Here is a 14,355-nt window from a genome sequence, read left to right as displayed (position 1 = left end):
TGCTTCATCGGCACTGCTCGAGGCCTGAGATCTCTTCCATGCACCGGAGAGAACATCAGAGGTGCTGTGTTCTTCTTCTCTGAATGTCGCAAGGCCTGTGGAGAACCCGCGAGAGTATCACGTTTGATCTGTGCGCTGTCTTCCATACCGGTTTGGCCGTACGGACGCTCGCGTCAGCACGCGTCGGACAATTCCCTTTCAGCGACACGCAAGAGCTGTGCAAGCGATCGATTCGGTCATGCTTGAGCCGAGATTAAGACCGCTTCTCCAATGGAAAGATCTCAACAACAACGGAGTCCTGGAAAGCGTGGGCAGCATGTTCGGCATGATAAGCGTGCTGTTCCGATCATCGTTGCGTAATGCCGATGGTAAGCTTCGGGCATCCACTTTGGAGGATCAGACATACAACGCCGTCGAGAGCGATCCGGCATGGAGACGCCTACTGCTATTGTCGGTACTCGGGCACTCGCTGTTGCATCATTTCGGCTGATCATCAAGAGGACTTTTGTTCCGAGTGAAGCAGGACATGGTGGGCGTCCGTCAATAGAAGGCTGCATGCCAAAGCCGAGACTGTGCTGCTTCGTCTTCAGCATTATTTGCAAGTGTGAATAGCTCACAACGGTGAGATTTCCAAATCGCAAGGAGGATCACCATCGACGAATATTCGATTAATCGATTAATCAATCATACTTGCATGAGAGGTAGGTCGAGCAGACAGGCTATTCATCTTGCATTGTAACAATATCGAAGATACACGCAGTGAGAAAGAAAGGAAATATTCGCAATGACCATACCACAAGTGCTGGTCGTCGAGTGAGTGCGGTAAGAGCGACTCCACCGCCAATGGGTGCATTTCACTGTTTTGAGCATACCAGCTTCGCCGTAACCACCCACCACCACCCGTGTTTACGCGAATATTGACTGTGACTTCCCATTGACGTGTTTTCTCGTGTGTCTTTCTTTCTTTCTCTCTCTTTCTTCACCAACATCTTATCGTTTCCTGCATTCAATCGCGCGGCATCTCATTTGTTCAGCTTCACGCTTTGTGCGAAGACACAACCGATCACTGGACGTCTTGTACCGTCACTTGCCAACGTCTGTCCTCTCATTTGGAAGTCTTTTCTTGCGTCAAACAGGGTTTAGGAGGTATACTTACGCTCGGTCGTTGAAGCTTGGTGCCGTTGCTTCCTGCTTGAGAGAGTCGAGTCGAGGAGGTTGGATACGTCGGAGTGAATCATCAACGTTATCAGGTCACGATTACACCACCGGCATCCATTTACCGTAATATCGCCATAACATCTGGCTCTGCATCGACAAGCATGACGGCCAGGTTCCTCACTGTTGCATAGACCATAACGACACATTCAACATGGACGATCGTCACCACTCTTCTCGCCTGAAGGCGAAACGACAACCGCTCGCTGAGCTTCCGATTCACATCAACAAACAACGCACATCACAGGATCAGAAAGTCCGGCACAAGGGTACAACCCAGAGTCATCAGCATGCACTTCCACACAACGAATCGATCATCCCTAACGGATCTCTCGCAGTTCGCAACATTCATTCCAGTTCCCCGAACTCAAAGCGAGTGATGCAGCTCGCAGAGGAACATCAGTCAAGCTCCAAACGCAACTCGGTCCTCTCTACGACCTCGACCACCGCCTCCGGGGGAAAACGGAAAGCATATATTGGTCACTGGCATCTGGGTCGTACTCTCGGCAAGGGAGGCTGCTCTCACGTTCGTGTTGTTCGTCATCGCCATACTGGTCAAGTGGGCGCCGTGAAAATCATCTCCAGACAAATGGCAGAGAACACCAGAGCTCTCAGCTTAGCGAATCTCGTGGAAAGCGTTCATGGTCCTGCACCGAGATCATCCTCAGATCCACAACCTATCCCATACGGTCTGGGACGGGAGATCGTCGTCATGAAACTTTTGGAGCATCCGAACATCGTTCGCCTCTACGATGTATGGGAAAATCGGAATGAATTGTACGTAGTTGCTGCTCTCTCCCATCGACCCTTGGTTCATGTGCTGATTTGCTCCAGATATCTCATTATGGAATTGGTCAAGGGCATGGAGCTCTTCACTCTGGTGGATCGTTGCAAAGCGCTCGATGAGTGTGAGACTGTGTTGATCTTTCGTCAAATCGTGTCGGCCTTGCTATACTGTCATCGACTGCTCGTATGTCATCGCGATCTGAAGCCCGAAAATATCATGATCGATGAAGATTTCAACGTCAAGATTATTGACTTCGGCATGGCTGGCCTTCAACCAGAAGGCCGACTCCTCAGCACGCCTTGCGGAAGCCCTCACTACGCAGCACCGGAGGTTGTGAGTCAGAAACCGTACGATGGCACCAAGGCTGATGTCTGGAGCTGTGGTGTCATTCTCTATGTCATGCTCACTGGGACTACGCCGTTCAATTACCACGGAAACGGCTCGATCAAAGGTCTGTTTCGCGACATTGCAAGGGCCAACTACTTCATGCCCCCTGAACTGAGCTTCGAAGCCCGGGATCTCATTCGTCGCATCTTCAAACCAGACCCAATGAAGCGAATCACGATGGACGAGATCTGGGATCATGAACTTTTGCACAAGTATGACGGCGTGTTTGGCTTCGACGAAACCAATGGCTCGAAGGAAAAGACCATCGGCCCAATTCCACAAATCGATGAGTGGAAGGTGAAGAGTGCAAAAGATATTGATCGTGAGATCTTGGGCAATATGCGTACTTTATGGCACAGCGAACCCGAACATGCTCTGCTCCATAAATTGCTCAATGATGAATACAACCAGGAGAAGCTTTTCTACGCCGCGCTCATCAAGCATCGTGAAGAGCACCTGGAAAATTTCGTCGGCGAGGGAGACAGCATGGGTTACTCCACAAGCGACTATCATCACAGCCGACCAGCGCGCGCTCGTGGCCAGTCAGCTGCTCCTGGTGGTCCGGCTGCACGCAGTCAGTCTCAGTATTCCATTCTGAATGATGAGCATCTTCGGCGAAGCCATAGCTTTGCTGGCTCTCCTCCATCTGTGAGCAGCTACGATCCGTACCGAGCTTCCAAGAACCCCATCGTCAATGCCAATGGCGAGTATGTCAACATTACTGTTCATCGACACCATTCCGGCAGCACAAACCGAACCAGTATCGCTCGTGGTAGTCACCAGCACAACATTCGACGTGTCGAACAACTGAGACATAGCCAGAGAGCATCCACGAGCTCAGCAGTGAGCTTGGCTCGCTCTGGTAGAAGCAGATCATCCATGCCTAGGTCGTCATTTTCTCGCAGTTCAATGCATAATTGGCCTAGCAGCCCTCCCATCGCATCTATGCGACCCTCGGATGCCCACAAGCGTGGTGTGAGCTTCAATCATCTTCGTCGCGGTTCAGCGGTCGGCACTGCTATCTCGACAAACTCTCGCAACAATAACGCCCTGCTCACGCCCCAGCCATCTTTGAGGGTCGTGAACCACACCGTAGCTTCAGAGCGTGGTACCGAGAACCTCAGAGATAGCAGTCCGATTGCTGTCGCCGACCAGGTCGTCATTTCGCGAAAGATGAAGGCCACAGTGTTGATGACGCCTCGAGTCAAGCGAGCAAACGACGATGATCCATCTGCATACATGATGCAAAACGAGATCCGTAAACACAGCGTTGATCTGGAGAAAGCATGTGAAGAGGCATTCTTTCGCAGCTTAGTCGGCTCTGACTTGACGGCTCGTGCTTCGGTGCGTGAAGATACCTCCATGCTCGACACGCCTGCGACTTCTATCGTATCTCAAGGCACCCCTGACTTGTCTCTGATCGAGGATGCTCGGCCACAACACCCAACCGTTGCAGAAACACCGAATACCTACCTGGCGAAGACCATCGAAGAGACTCGTCGCAAATTGGCGATCTACAAAGCCAATCCCGACGAGAGTACAGCCAAGTTTGACGAAGTGATGAAGATGCTTGAAAATCTCCTTCCGGCGCCAGTACCAAATCCCGAACGGCGTACAACGTCTGCTCCAGAAGCCAGACTTTTAGACATCGGAAGTCCTTTGCCCAAGATTTCCGAGGAGATTGATTTGCGTTCAAACAAAGAAGCGCCGAATTGGCAGCGGGCGGTGACGAGCCCTCTTCCTGTCAAGCGCAAAGCAAGTTCGACAGTGAGAATGGTGCCACCTTCCTCTCCAGATAGCATTGCGCCTTTGAGTATCCGGAAGCGAGGTGAGAAGAGTGAACGAAGCGATAGTCCTGTGACACCACTTGAGCGAAGCACAAATCTGGCCCGCATGAATCAATTGCAGAACATTCACACTGCTCGTGGTTTGGAATCAATCGCGGAAGATTCCGTCCTTGACACGCCGACAGTCGTTCGCAAGAAGCGATCCGGCTGGTTCGGCTTGAACAAGAAGGATGGTGAATTCGATGGTCGTTCGGCAACTTCTGGAGCCACTGCCATATCTTCCAATGCACTCGGTGAGCGGGTCGAGCAAGACCATTCGGCTGGTCGCATCGACTTGACCGAGTTCAGTAACCTCCAGACTGGCCCTTCATTCGCAACACAGTCTGATGAGCTTCCCATGCGGAAAAAGCGGCCTAGCATTGCGAAGCGTGGTCTGGCAAAGTGGATTGGCAGAATCAGCCGGGACAAGGGCGAGGACTCTACCCTGACACATGAAGGAGGTAAGTGCCAGCGCGTACCACGGGGCCTACCCACCAAACGACTGACGATGCACAAACAGACACCACCGTCCAAACTAACCAGTCGCTCGCGTCATTCTTCTCCGCATCGTCCAGTCTGGATGCTCCACAGAACTCCGGACCTGTGCGTTCATGGTTTGCGCGGTTCTTCCGCATCAAGCCTGTGGTCGATGTCCTTTGCTTCAACATCCCTCGCTCACGCGTGCGTCAAGAGATGGTCATCCTCTTGAAGGAATGGCAGCGTCACGGCGTCCGCGATCTACAATACTCACGCGAGACCAACGCCATCACTGCACGCGTCGACCGTCACAACGCACTCGAGATCAAACCCGTCACGTTGCGCATCGAACTGTTCGTGGTGCTGGAACATGGTCAGAAGGTGGGTCTATCGATCGCCCGCTTCACGCAGCTCAAAGGCGCGGCCAGTGGGTTCCGCCGTGTGCTCGAGGTCGTGGACGGAGTCATGCGTGGACGCGGCTGGCTGATCCAGGATGAGGAGAAGTGGAAGGCGCTCAGCGAGATTGTTCGCGCGTGAGCCCGGTTACCTTTTGGAGCTCTTGGGTTGATTGTTGACAGGTGGGGTGTGTTGGTTGTCGTCGTCTGGCATTCCGGCACTGTTTGGCGTTGACCTGCTCTTACACGGACAGGATTTTGACTGATGCTTCTTTGGTCCTTTCCTGGGTCATTTGAAAAGATCGACCTTTCACACGAGCGAATTGGACGTGCTAGGGGTGCGAATTTGGAGTGGCATTGGAGGTCTACGAACTTCAAACTGAAGCTGGCGGTCTTTCTGATCTGTTTTTGGGTTCCTTCGACTTCTCTTCAACTGTGTACTAATTTCCCCCTCGACGCATCAGTCACGTAGCGCCTTGCTGCCGCTACATTCCTGTAGTTTAATCACAGCGATGTTTATGTTCCTGGTTTAGAATGTCATCCATATCGTTTCCACACGTGATGAGGTGAGCGCCACGGCCACTGAAGACCAGAGTAGCGGCAAAACGGTTGATACGGCGGGCACCTGCATTGACGGAGGAAAAGAGCAGAATCGAGTCTATAGTACTGTTGGCCCATAACCGAGATGCAGCAGCCTCGTGACCAGCAGAATTCCCATCGCGCGCGCGTGGGCCGTGGTGGTGGGACTTCAGAAGAGGAGAACGGGCGCGTCCCGCCTGTATACACGTCACCGCCAAATCCCTCTTATTACTGTTGCGATTTCGCGCATGTCCGGCGCTTGACAGGACAGAATGATTCCCCCCCAACCCAACCAACCTTTGGAACAGGAAGGAAGGTACTCTGTGAAGCCTATAACAATGAGGAGCGCCCAGGTGCCCATGGCTTATAGACAGACCATTGAGATGTATTAATAGTATTACATGTCTCTCCCGAAAAGGTGGAACATCGATGCGCCCTCCCCAGACACAGTGCAGCAAACACAGATGTTGACGGCCACCCGCACTGATGAATACTGACTGAATGTACTTGAACTGCAGTACTGCCGTACAGTGTAATACACGTACCAACCGCGACTAATAACACCACCATTGGCCTCTCTCCCACTTCTTTCTCCTCTTGGCCATTACCCACACTCTCTTCCTCTCACAAATCCACCGGTCACTAGACAGATCTTCATCTACTCGTGTCTTTTGCTCTGTATTCTCTTCAGGGCCCGGAGAAACGAGAGACCGCGAGACTTCCAACCAATTGAGATCTGGATCTCCACTGGAGGGTGCCCATCTGCTTTACCGCCCGCCCCCAGAAATTACCGCCGAAACCCTGGCTAAATTCGAAATCGTCCAACGTTGACCTGGGGAAACTCTACAACACTCGGGCGCATAATTTGGCCGCCCCCTCCAACCAACAAGCTGGCTTCCTCTACCCATCACCATCCACATACTAATAAGCCGCAGCAGCAGCAGCAGCAGCAGCAGTCACAACCACAATCAGCGGCTGCCGGTCAACCTATACATACCCAACATACAACAGGCATCAACTCAACCAACACTGCTACTGACACCCATTCATCCTCATCCTCCTCTTCTAATAATTCATCTACCAATCCCGCTGCTGCCGCCGCTGCTGTCATCACCACTTTGTCCGCCGCTCAAAAGCTCACGACCCCGCAGGCCATCCTCTGGGACCCCAAATTCACCTCCAAAGAACCGCCCGCGATTGTCATCCGACCTACACACGTCGGCACCCTTACCATCGACGCCCGCACAGACAGTAACATTTCAGTGACTAGCCTCGGCGGAGGTAATCGAGTGGAGATCATGGAGAAGAGACATCCTGCGAGCTTCCAACAGCTGGAGAAGCTGGGAGAGGGTACCTATGCGACGGTATGCCATCTCTCTTCAGATACACAGATGTTGTCACCTGGACAAGCAGAATGCTGACCGTTCTCTGCGCGCTAGGTGTTCAAAGGACGCAATGGTCAGACTGGCCAATTCGTCGCGCTCAAAGAAATCCACCTCGATAGCGAAGAAGGCACTCCCAGCACTGCCATCCGCGAAATCTCCCTGATGAAAGAGCTGAAGCACGAGAACATTGTCAGCCTCTACGATGTTATCCACACAGAGAACAAGTTGATGCTCGTGTTTGAGTACATGGACAAAGACCTCAAAAAGTACATGGACAGCTTTCAGAACCCCATCCCGAACGCCCCTCGCGGCTCCCTCGATCCCGTCACCATCAAGAGCTTCATGTGGCAACTCCTCCGGGGCATCGCGTTCTGCCATGACAACCGCGTCCTCCACCGCGACCTCAAACCTCAAAACCTGCTCATCAACAACCAGGGCCAGCTCAAACTCGGCGACTTCGGTCTCGCCCGTGCCTTTGGCATCCCGGTCAACACCTTCAGCAACGAAGTCGTCACCTTGTGGTACCGCGCCCCAGACGTCCTCCTCGGCAGTCGAACGTACAACACCAGCATCGACATCTGGAGCGCCGGCTGCATCATGGCCGAGATGTACACCGGCCGACCGCTGTTCCCAGGCACCACCAACGAAGACGAGCTGATGAAAATCTTCCGCTTCATGGGCACACCCTCGGAGCGCAGCTGGCCCGGCATCAGCAACTTCCCCGAGTACAAGACCACATGGCCTGTCTTCGCCACCCAGGACCTACGCAATGTCCTCCCTCAGGTCGACGCCCTCGGCCTGCAGCTCATCAACCAGCTCCTGCAGCTGCGACCTGAGATGCGATGTACCGCACAACAGGCCCTCGCACATCCCTGGTTCGCCGATCTCAATGCCCGATCACATATGACCGGTCCCGGGGGCTTCTCGCAGCCGGCGACGATGGGAATGGGACAGCAGAGAGCATATGCGTGAGGAACCTCCCTCGATCGAGGTATGAGCAGGAACGAGCGTGTGGGCAGTGATGTTCCAAAATCGCGATATGGGCACCTTTCATAATTCTCTGAACGACAAGGAGGTCCTCTTCAGAAATGACTTGATTATTGCACGCTATTCGCTCTGTTGGCGACGAAGGGCGAGATGTCACCAGGCCGCATGGGCGCATTGCGGATGGGTTTGCCTTTGATCTGTGCTTATGACTCACGACATTAACGATTTCCCGAATTCCAAAATAAATAAATCGCGCAACCACGAGGGCCGCCAAAGGAGGAAATTTTTGAACAGGCGGGTGTTACAGGACCCGTGCTTCGATCGGAGCTGCCATCCCTCGCTTCATCCGCACAGCAACCTTCGCAGGTCTCTTCCCACCCTCTCTCTCCCTCTCTCTTTCTCGACGACGTCGCGAGAGTGAAAAGATCTCCCACGATCCTCCCGAAGATCTCTTTGGAGGGGCAAAAAAACAAGGTGCGATTATGCAGCGGGTCGGAGGAGAAGCTGGAGTAAAAAACAAACCGAGGAGCCGAGAAACACTCCCTCAATCGCGGTCGCGTCGTGGAGGAAAACACTCCATACCTACCGATTCCTCTCCTCTCCTGGGCGGTCCGGTGACTCACTCATCGTCGCGCTCTCCCTCGGAGACGCCTCCCACGTCGAGAGGCTTCCACATGAAAAAGGGAAGGAGGGAATGGTGCATGGGATGCGTCAAATCATGCCGATTCTCGCGCTCAACAAGCACGGAAGGAAGGAAGGAAGGAAGGACTCCCCTCAATTTCATACGCCGGGCGTACCCTGCGACCGCAGCGATGGCCAAACTTCGGGCTCGCCGATCTACAAAATTACAATTTCATGTCACACTACGCTTTCTTTTTTCTTTGGTCTACCTCTGCGCCGAGCCGTGAGATGTTGCGGGAAATAGAGAGGCATGGGGACGTCCCGGTTTGGTATCATGGGGTCCCTTTTCGGGGGAGTTTTTTCTGCCCCTGGGAGATATAGTGTGGTAGGGTAGGTAGCCACGCGTGGAATCGGATCGACGCCGCGGCAATCTCTTTTTTTTTCTTTCTTTCTTTCCCCCTCTCCGTCTGTCTCTCTCTCTCTCTCTCTTTCTGCGGGAACGCCAGTAATTCCTGTGCAATCGTGGCTTCCTCATGTAGAAGCGACGTATCGGTAGGATGACGGCGATTTTTGGGGAGGGAAAAAATGTTGTGGAATATCTACTTTTCTCTTTCTCTAGGCAAGATGGCAAGTCTCCTCCCTCGTCCGTCCGTTTGGATCCCTCCCTGCCTTTGCGATCGTCATCGTCGCCCGTCGTCGTCGTCGGCTGCTCCCACCGGGGGAGAGAGCCCGATCACCAGTCATCGTCGTCTTTTTCGTCGTCTGTAGTCGGAAAGGGACGAGGTTAGCATATTGAACTCGCGAGGGAAAAATATCGGTTCTTCCAGGCGTGATTTCCCCCCCGAAAGGACCTAGAATGTGCGGGATGTTAAGAAGGGAACAGGTCCACTTACCGGAATGGCTGACTTTGCTCTTCCGCGCCGCGAGCGCACTCGCCAGCGCTCCCGCCAACCCTCCTCCCGCCGCGGCCGCGGCCGCATCGCCTGCATCGCCTGCTTTGCCGCCCGCGCCGGCCCCTGCCCCCGTGGCTGCTTCCGAGCCGGGGACCATGGCTGCGCTGCGATCGCGCTTTTCCGTGTCGGAGACCTTCTTGAGTCGCGCGCCGCCGCGGATGTCTGCGAGGAGTCCGCCGCGTCCGGGGGCTGCTGCGCCGGGGAGAGCGGGGGCGGGCGCGGCGTCTCCGCCTCCTCGTGGGGGCATCGGTGGAGGGGGAGGAGGGCCGCCGCTGGAGGTTGTAGGTGGCAATGGCGGAGGTGGAGGTGGCCCGCCTGCGGCTGAGGTCGGTGGGAACGGAGGTGGCGGTGGGGGAGCGGAGCCAGAGAATGATGGCGGGAGTGGCGGAGCAGGTGGCGGTGCGCCTCCGCCGGGCGCTAGGGGAACAGGCCGTGATGAGGATGGCGGTAGAGGAGGTGGCGGTGGCGGTCCGCCTGAACTTGAGAAACCGCCGGGGACTGGCGCCACGGCTGATCTTGGTGGAGGAGGTGGTGGGACTGCTCCGTGTGCTGCATCCCGCGGCGGAGGAGGTGGAGGTTGAGCAGCTCGCGCAGGGGTCGGCGGTGGTGCCGCGATGCGCTTACCTTCGAATGGAGGCGGGACAGCGAATCGTGTGGGCGCAGGTGACGGCTCGTCGTCCAATGGGATCTTGCCTGGTCGTGGCGGTGGCGGAGGACCAGCCGTCGGATCAGGCTGGCTTTGACTGCTTGCTCGAAGGCGGTTCACCCGCACAGGCGCAGACTCATTGGCGAACTTTCCAGCATCGGCAATTGGAGGAGGCGCCTTGAATCTAGGTCGCGGCGGTGATGGTTCGCGAGGCGGGCTCGGACTTGGACTGGGTGGTCTTTGCACGGGAGCAACACCTGCAGATCGTCTTGATGGCGGAGGTGCAGGCGGTGGTCCTCGGCCTCCTTTCGAGCTCCCGGTATTTTGAGGGCTGAGATTGTCAATGTTCATGGGCGGTGGTGGAGGCGGTTGACGCATAGCACGCTCATTCTTCTCCGCTTCGGCCGCTGCGGTCGCACGATTCTGTTCGAGGTAACTCAAAATAAAGCCCTTGTGTTCTTCAATCTGATCGGCAGTGATCCCCATGCCTTGTAGCTCCAAGAGTACCTCCTGAACCTTTGGATCGCTAAAATCAATCTCAGAGGAGCGGTTCCCGTTTGGTGGGGCGGGTCTGGCGTTGGACGAAGCGTTGGCTGGATTCGTGATCTCCACGCCGCGCGGAGGAATGATGCTCTGCGCTGGTGCTTGAGGTGCGTCATGCTTGTGTCGCGAGAACAGGCTGCTCATGATTCCGTGGGACTTGCCGCTCGATGGTGTCGGGGATTGCCCATCGGCGCTGCCACTTCCAAATGGCTTGGCTCGTGTGTTCTTGTGCGCATTCTTCTCCCGCTCGTCCACCTTCTTCTTGAACTGCTTTGCTTCTTTCTCGTCGGCAAAGCTGAGGCCGGCTAGGCATTGTTCCAACTCAAAGGTGTGGAAGAAGGTCCGGTCCTGATTGTATGCGAATGTGTCGTAGATCTCCTGATCCCACAGAACGCCTTGGTTGGCAGGACTAATGTCAACCAGCTTGATCCACCATGTATGCCCGACCAAGTCATTCGCCAACACGGCTGCCCCTTGCAGTCCCGTATATGTCCATCGTGTCCGGTTTGGGTGCGCGACGTACAATTTGGCAACGGCTCCAGCGTGAATCTTGTTCGCCGGTTTCGGCACAGTCCGCTTCACCGTCTGCTTGTCGTCGTCGGTGAGGATTGTCATGATGGCCAGAGATTATGCGGAGTGGTGAACATAGGCACTTCAATACTCTGCCGGCCTGGGTGAGCTGAACGGTCTGAGGGATGTCGAGCTCTCGGAGCAAGGTCCTGTCGCAATGCGGCTGATTGGGTCCAAAGATGTGCAGTCAGCTACGAGAGAGCACACGCAGAGAAGTCTCCTTGCTTGTGGTCGTCCAACCGACGACCGTGGAAGAATAGTGGAGGCAAGGCCGTCGATCGTCGTCAGTCATCAAGCGCTTGCGCCTATTGATCACGTTTCTACTGCAGCCTGTGAGAGACGAAAGCGACCGCGCTGAACGTAATCGGGGTGTCGGGCTTCGTCCTTGCATGAATTGACGTAGCGCCAAGCCCGACGCGCGATACTATCACTGCCACCAGCGGACTCGACAACTACATTCCATGATCTATACGCATTCCATGCCCCGTGAGCAGTTTTCTTGGGTGGGCGTGGTTTTCATAGTCAATCACGGACAGTGGGAGCAAAATTCATCTTCAACCAGGGTTCCCATCAAATTCGTGGGAATTTTGGTGGATAGTGGGCTCATTATTGGGACCCCTCTCGTTAGCAACATCGTAAACATAACTGAGCATACGCAAATACACGATACCTCGTGCATGGAGAAGAAACGAATTTGAAATGTTTTTGTTTTGATACTGAGGCGAACCTAGATATGCGCTCACAGCAAAATCAAGTTTTGATGAATATTGATGCCCTGCTCCACTGAGGATAAAGCCTTTGAACATATAGAATCGTTCCGACAGCGGCCTCAAGAGATCCTTATAAGACTCCTCCTGTTTGCAATCCTCCTCTCTGGTGATTGAGACAAAGCTGCAGCCGGGGTGATCGGCGAGAAGAAGTACCGGGAACGTCGCACAATTTCAGATATCGTCAACGTCGATGTCGTCTCCGCTTCCACTGTCGTCGTCCTCGCCGAAGTCGAAGCCGATACCACCCTCTTCCTCTCCTCCGTATGTGTCGGTCTCGTTGATCTTGGCGCTCTCTGGTAGTTCGCCATAGGCCTTGAGTGAACGGGCCTCATCGGCGGAGTATTTGAGGATAACGTCACCCTTCTCGTCTTGGTAGTCTCGTAGGGAGAGAAGAATAATGTCTCCCTGGTTGATCCAGACCTTCTTCCGCAGCTTGCCTCGAATGTGAGCCAACCGCTTCGAGCCATCAAAACAGAGTGCCTCCAAACGACCGTTGCCCAACATCTTCAGGACCTGAGCATATTCTGCGCCCGCTCGTCAGCGACTGTGTACTGCCGATCGCCATCCTCATTCTGTCCGCGACATACCCTGACCCTCTTCCTTGAAAGTGAGCTCTCGCTTCTCGTTGTCGTTCTCGTTCTTTCCACGACGCCTGTTCTTACCACCCTGTTCTCATCCAGCGCATCAGTATGAAGCCCCGCACCGTTGTGTCCACCACCACGGCAATGACGTACCTTTCCCTTGTTCTTCGGCATGGCGAATTTTCAATCGCAGTGCGTTTGACGAGATTGCTTTTCCGGCTTCGTCGCCTCGAGAGTTCGATGTAGATTGTAGAAGAATAGGATTGTACAGAGAACGGTCGCTCAGAAGAGTAGATTTGGGCGGCCAAACGACGACTGCGCAGTGCGTGCAGCGTGCAGCGTGACACATTTGGTGGCGGTTGGTGGGCTTCGCGCGATCGGGAAGGTGAGCCGGCACCGCTAAGACGGACACGGCCTGAGGTTTTGACGTCAACTGCGACCGAGATGCCCGCGGGAGTGTCCGCCGACGTTCCTGGAAGTTATTACTCTACGGGGTAAGTAATAAGCTTTCAAGGTTAATAATTATTCCATCATACTGTACTGTAATAATAACTGGAGTCCATCTGTCGCGTGTGCCGTCGAGCGACCTTTTCCAGTATCGCAACATTCCTTTTTCATCATCGAGAATGGTAGACACGACTCTCGTCCTGACTTTCACCCATCCATCATCATGATCCCGACGCGGGTGCTGTGGGCCCAAAGAGTCTACGATGGCATTCGCAGAGCGCCGAAGCAGGTGCTAGCAAAGAGACCTCAACTCCACTCAATTCTTCCAGTTCCCAAGTGCAAACGGGTCAACAGTTGTGAACCATGGCTCCATATACAATATGAGATCGACCCTAGTCCGAACAACATCGTCACCAATCCGAGCAACAACAAAATCACGGATCAATCACATCCAGTCTACTACAAAATGCAACAGAAAATGTTGGCGTTTAACCAAAATCAACTCCATTGGTCGGTCGTGGTCAGCACAGCTTTACATAAGAAACCTACGATCCGCCACCGGGTCAAGCGAAGGTTCAAGCAGGCAATGCAAGATATGCTCCGAGAGCTTGGATACAACGAGCAAGGAGAGCCGGGGGCGAAAGCTGCAAACGAAAACATACACGGGGCGATTCTCATGATCATCTCAGCGGCAGATCCGTGGGCCGCCCGCGAATATCCATGGCCAAAAGTCCAAGCGATGGTTCGCTGGACCCTGGACACCTTCCTCAAAGCGCGTGGTCAGCCCGACAAACTCGATGATGTCGAAGCGGAGGCGCGGCGCAAGAGGTTGGCTGCCGAGGAAGAACTTATTCGTACACGGGTCGGGATCGATGGCTGTACTCTGGAAACGCTGCCAATTCGCAAATTCCCTACTCTTCCTCCACCAGAGGCAGCGTTCGAGATGGAGAGATTAGCCAGACCAGATGCACGACAACCGCCAATAATACGCAAAGTAGGTTTTGACGGGAGCGTGCCTCCGATAAAGTACCACGGAGCGAAGGACACGGCGATAAGATATGACTCGGGGAGGGACTCGGAACCCTCAGTTGCAAGAGACGGCGACGATTTACATGTAAAAAAAGGCAGTGTCGATACCTTTTATAAATTCAAGGCAGTCAAAGCTTGATTGGTAAATCGATGGAGC

At 54.3% G+C, this 14,355-nt stretch overlaps 4 protein-coding genes across 4 annotated transcripts; 2 read left to right on the top strand and 2 right to left on the bottom strand.

Moving 5' to 3' along the window:
• Positions 1-1,369: 1,369 nt before the first annotated feature.
• On the top strand, positions 1,370-8,023 carry K489DRAFT_366396 (Pkinase-domain-containing protein; the record flags this gene model as incomplete). The annotated part of the gene is made up of 7 exons (XM_033602773.1): positions 1,370-4,676; positions 4,736-5,225; positions 5,621-5,653; positions 6,198-6,304; positions 6,358-6,485; positions 6,602-7,030; positions 7,106-8,023. 7 exons carry the CDS (start codon positions 1,370-1,372, stop codon positions 8,021-8,023), a joined length of 5,412 nt encoding a protein of 1,803 aa, XP_033464248.1.
• Positions 8,024-9,392: 1,369 nt separating this feature from the next.
• Positions 9,393-11,416, bottom strand: K489DRAFT_405937 (WH1-domain-containing protein; the record flags this gene model as incomplete). The annotated part of the gene is made up of 2 exons (XM_033607198.1): positions 9,393-9,421; positions 9,553-11,416. The coding sequence occupies 2 exons, from the start codon at positions 11,414-11,416 to the stop codon at positions 9,393-9,395; spliced, it is 1,893 nt and encodes a 630-aa protein (XP_033464247.1).
• A 953-nt stretch (positions 11,417-12,369) lies between these two features.
• On the bottom strand, positions 12,370-12,964 carry K489DRAFT_329704 (eukaryotic translation initiation factor 1A, X-chromosomal; the record flags this gene model as incomplete). Its single annotated transcript, XM_033602110.1, has 3 exons — positions 12,876-12,964; positions 12,729-12,807; positions 12,370-12,665 (listed from the first exon to the last, which is right to left on the bottom strand). Coding segments are annotated over exons 1-3 (396 nt in total), but the record flags the coding sequence as incomplete, so codon positions are not given.
• A 428-nt stretch (positions 12,965-13,392) lies between these two features.
• K489DRAFT_405935 (uncharacterized protein) lies at positions 13,393-14,337 on the top strand (the record flags this gene model as incomplete). Its single annotated transcript, XM_033607197.1, has 1 exon — positions 13,393-14,337. The coding sequence occupies one exon, from the start codon at positions 13,393-13,395 to the stop codon at positions 14,335-14,337; it is 945 nt and encodes a 314-aa protein (XP_033464245.1).
• Positions 14,338-14,355: the final 18 nt, after the last annotated feature.

This window comes from Dissoconium aciculare (genome assembly GCF_010015565.1).
Source record: "Dissoconium aciculare CBS 342.82 unplaced genomic scaffold K489scaffold_1, whole genome shotgun sequence".
In the NCBI taxonomy this organism is placed as follows: Eukaryota; Fungi; Ascomycota; class Dothideomycetes; order Mycosphaerellales; family Dissoconiaceae; genus Dissoconium; species Dissoconium aciculare.
The sequence above is the reverse complement of the archived record's forward strand: the minus strand, read 5'-3'. Positions and strand labels throughout refer to the sequence as shown.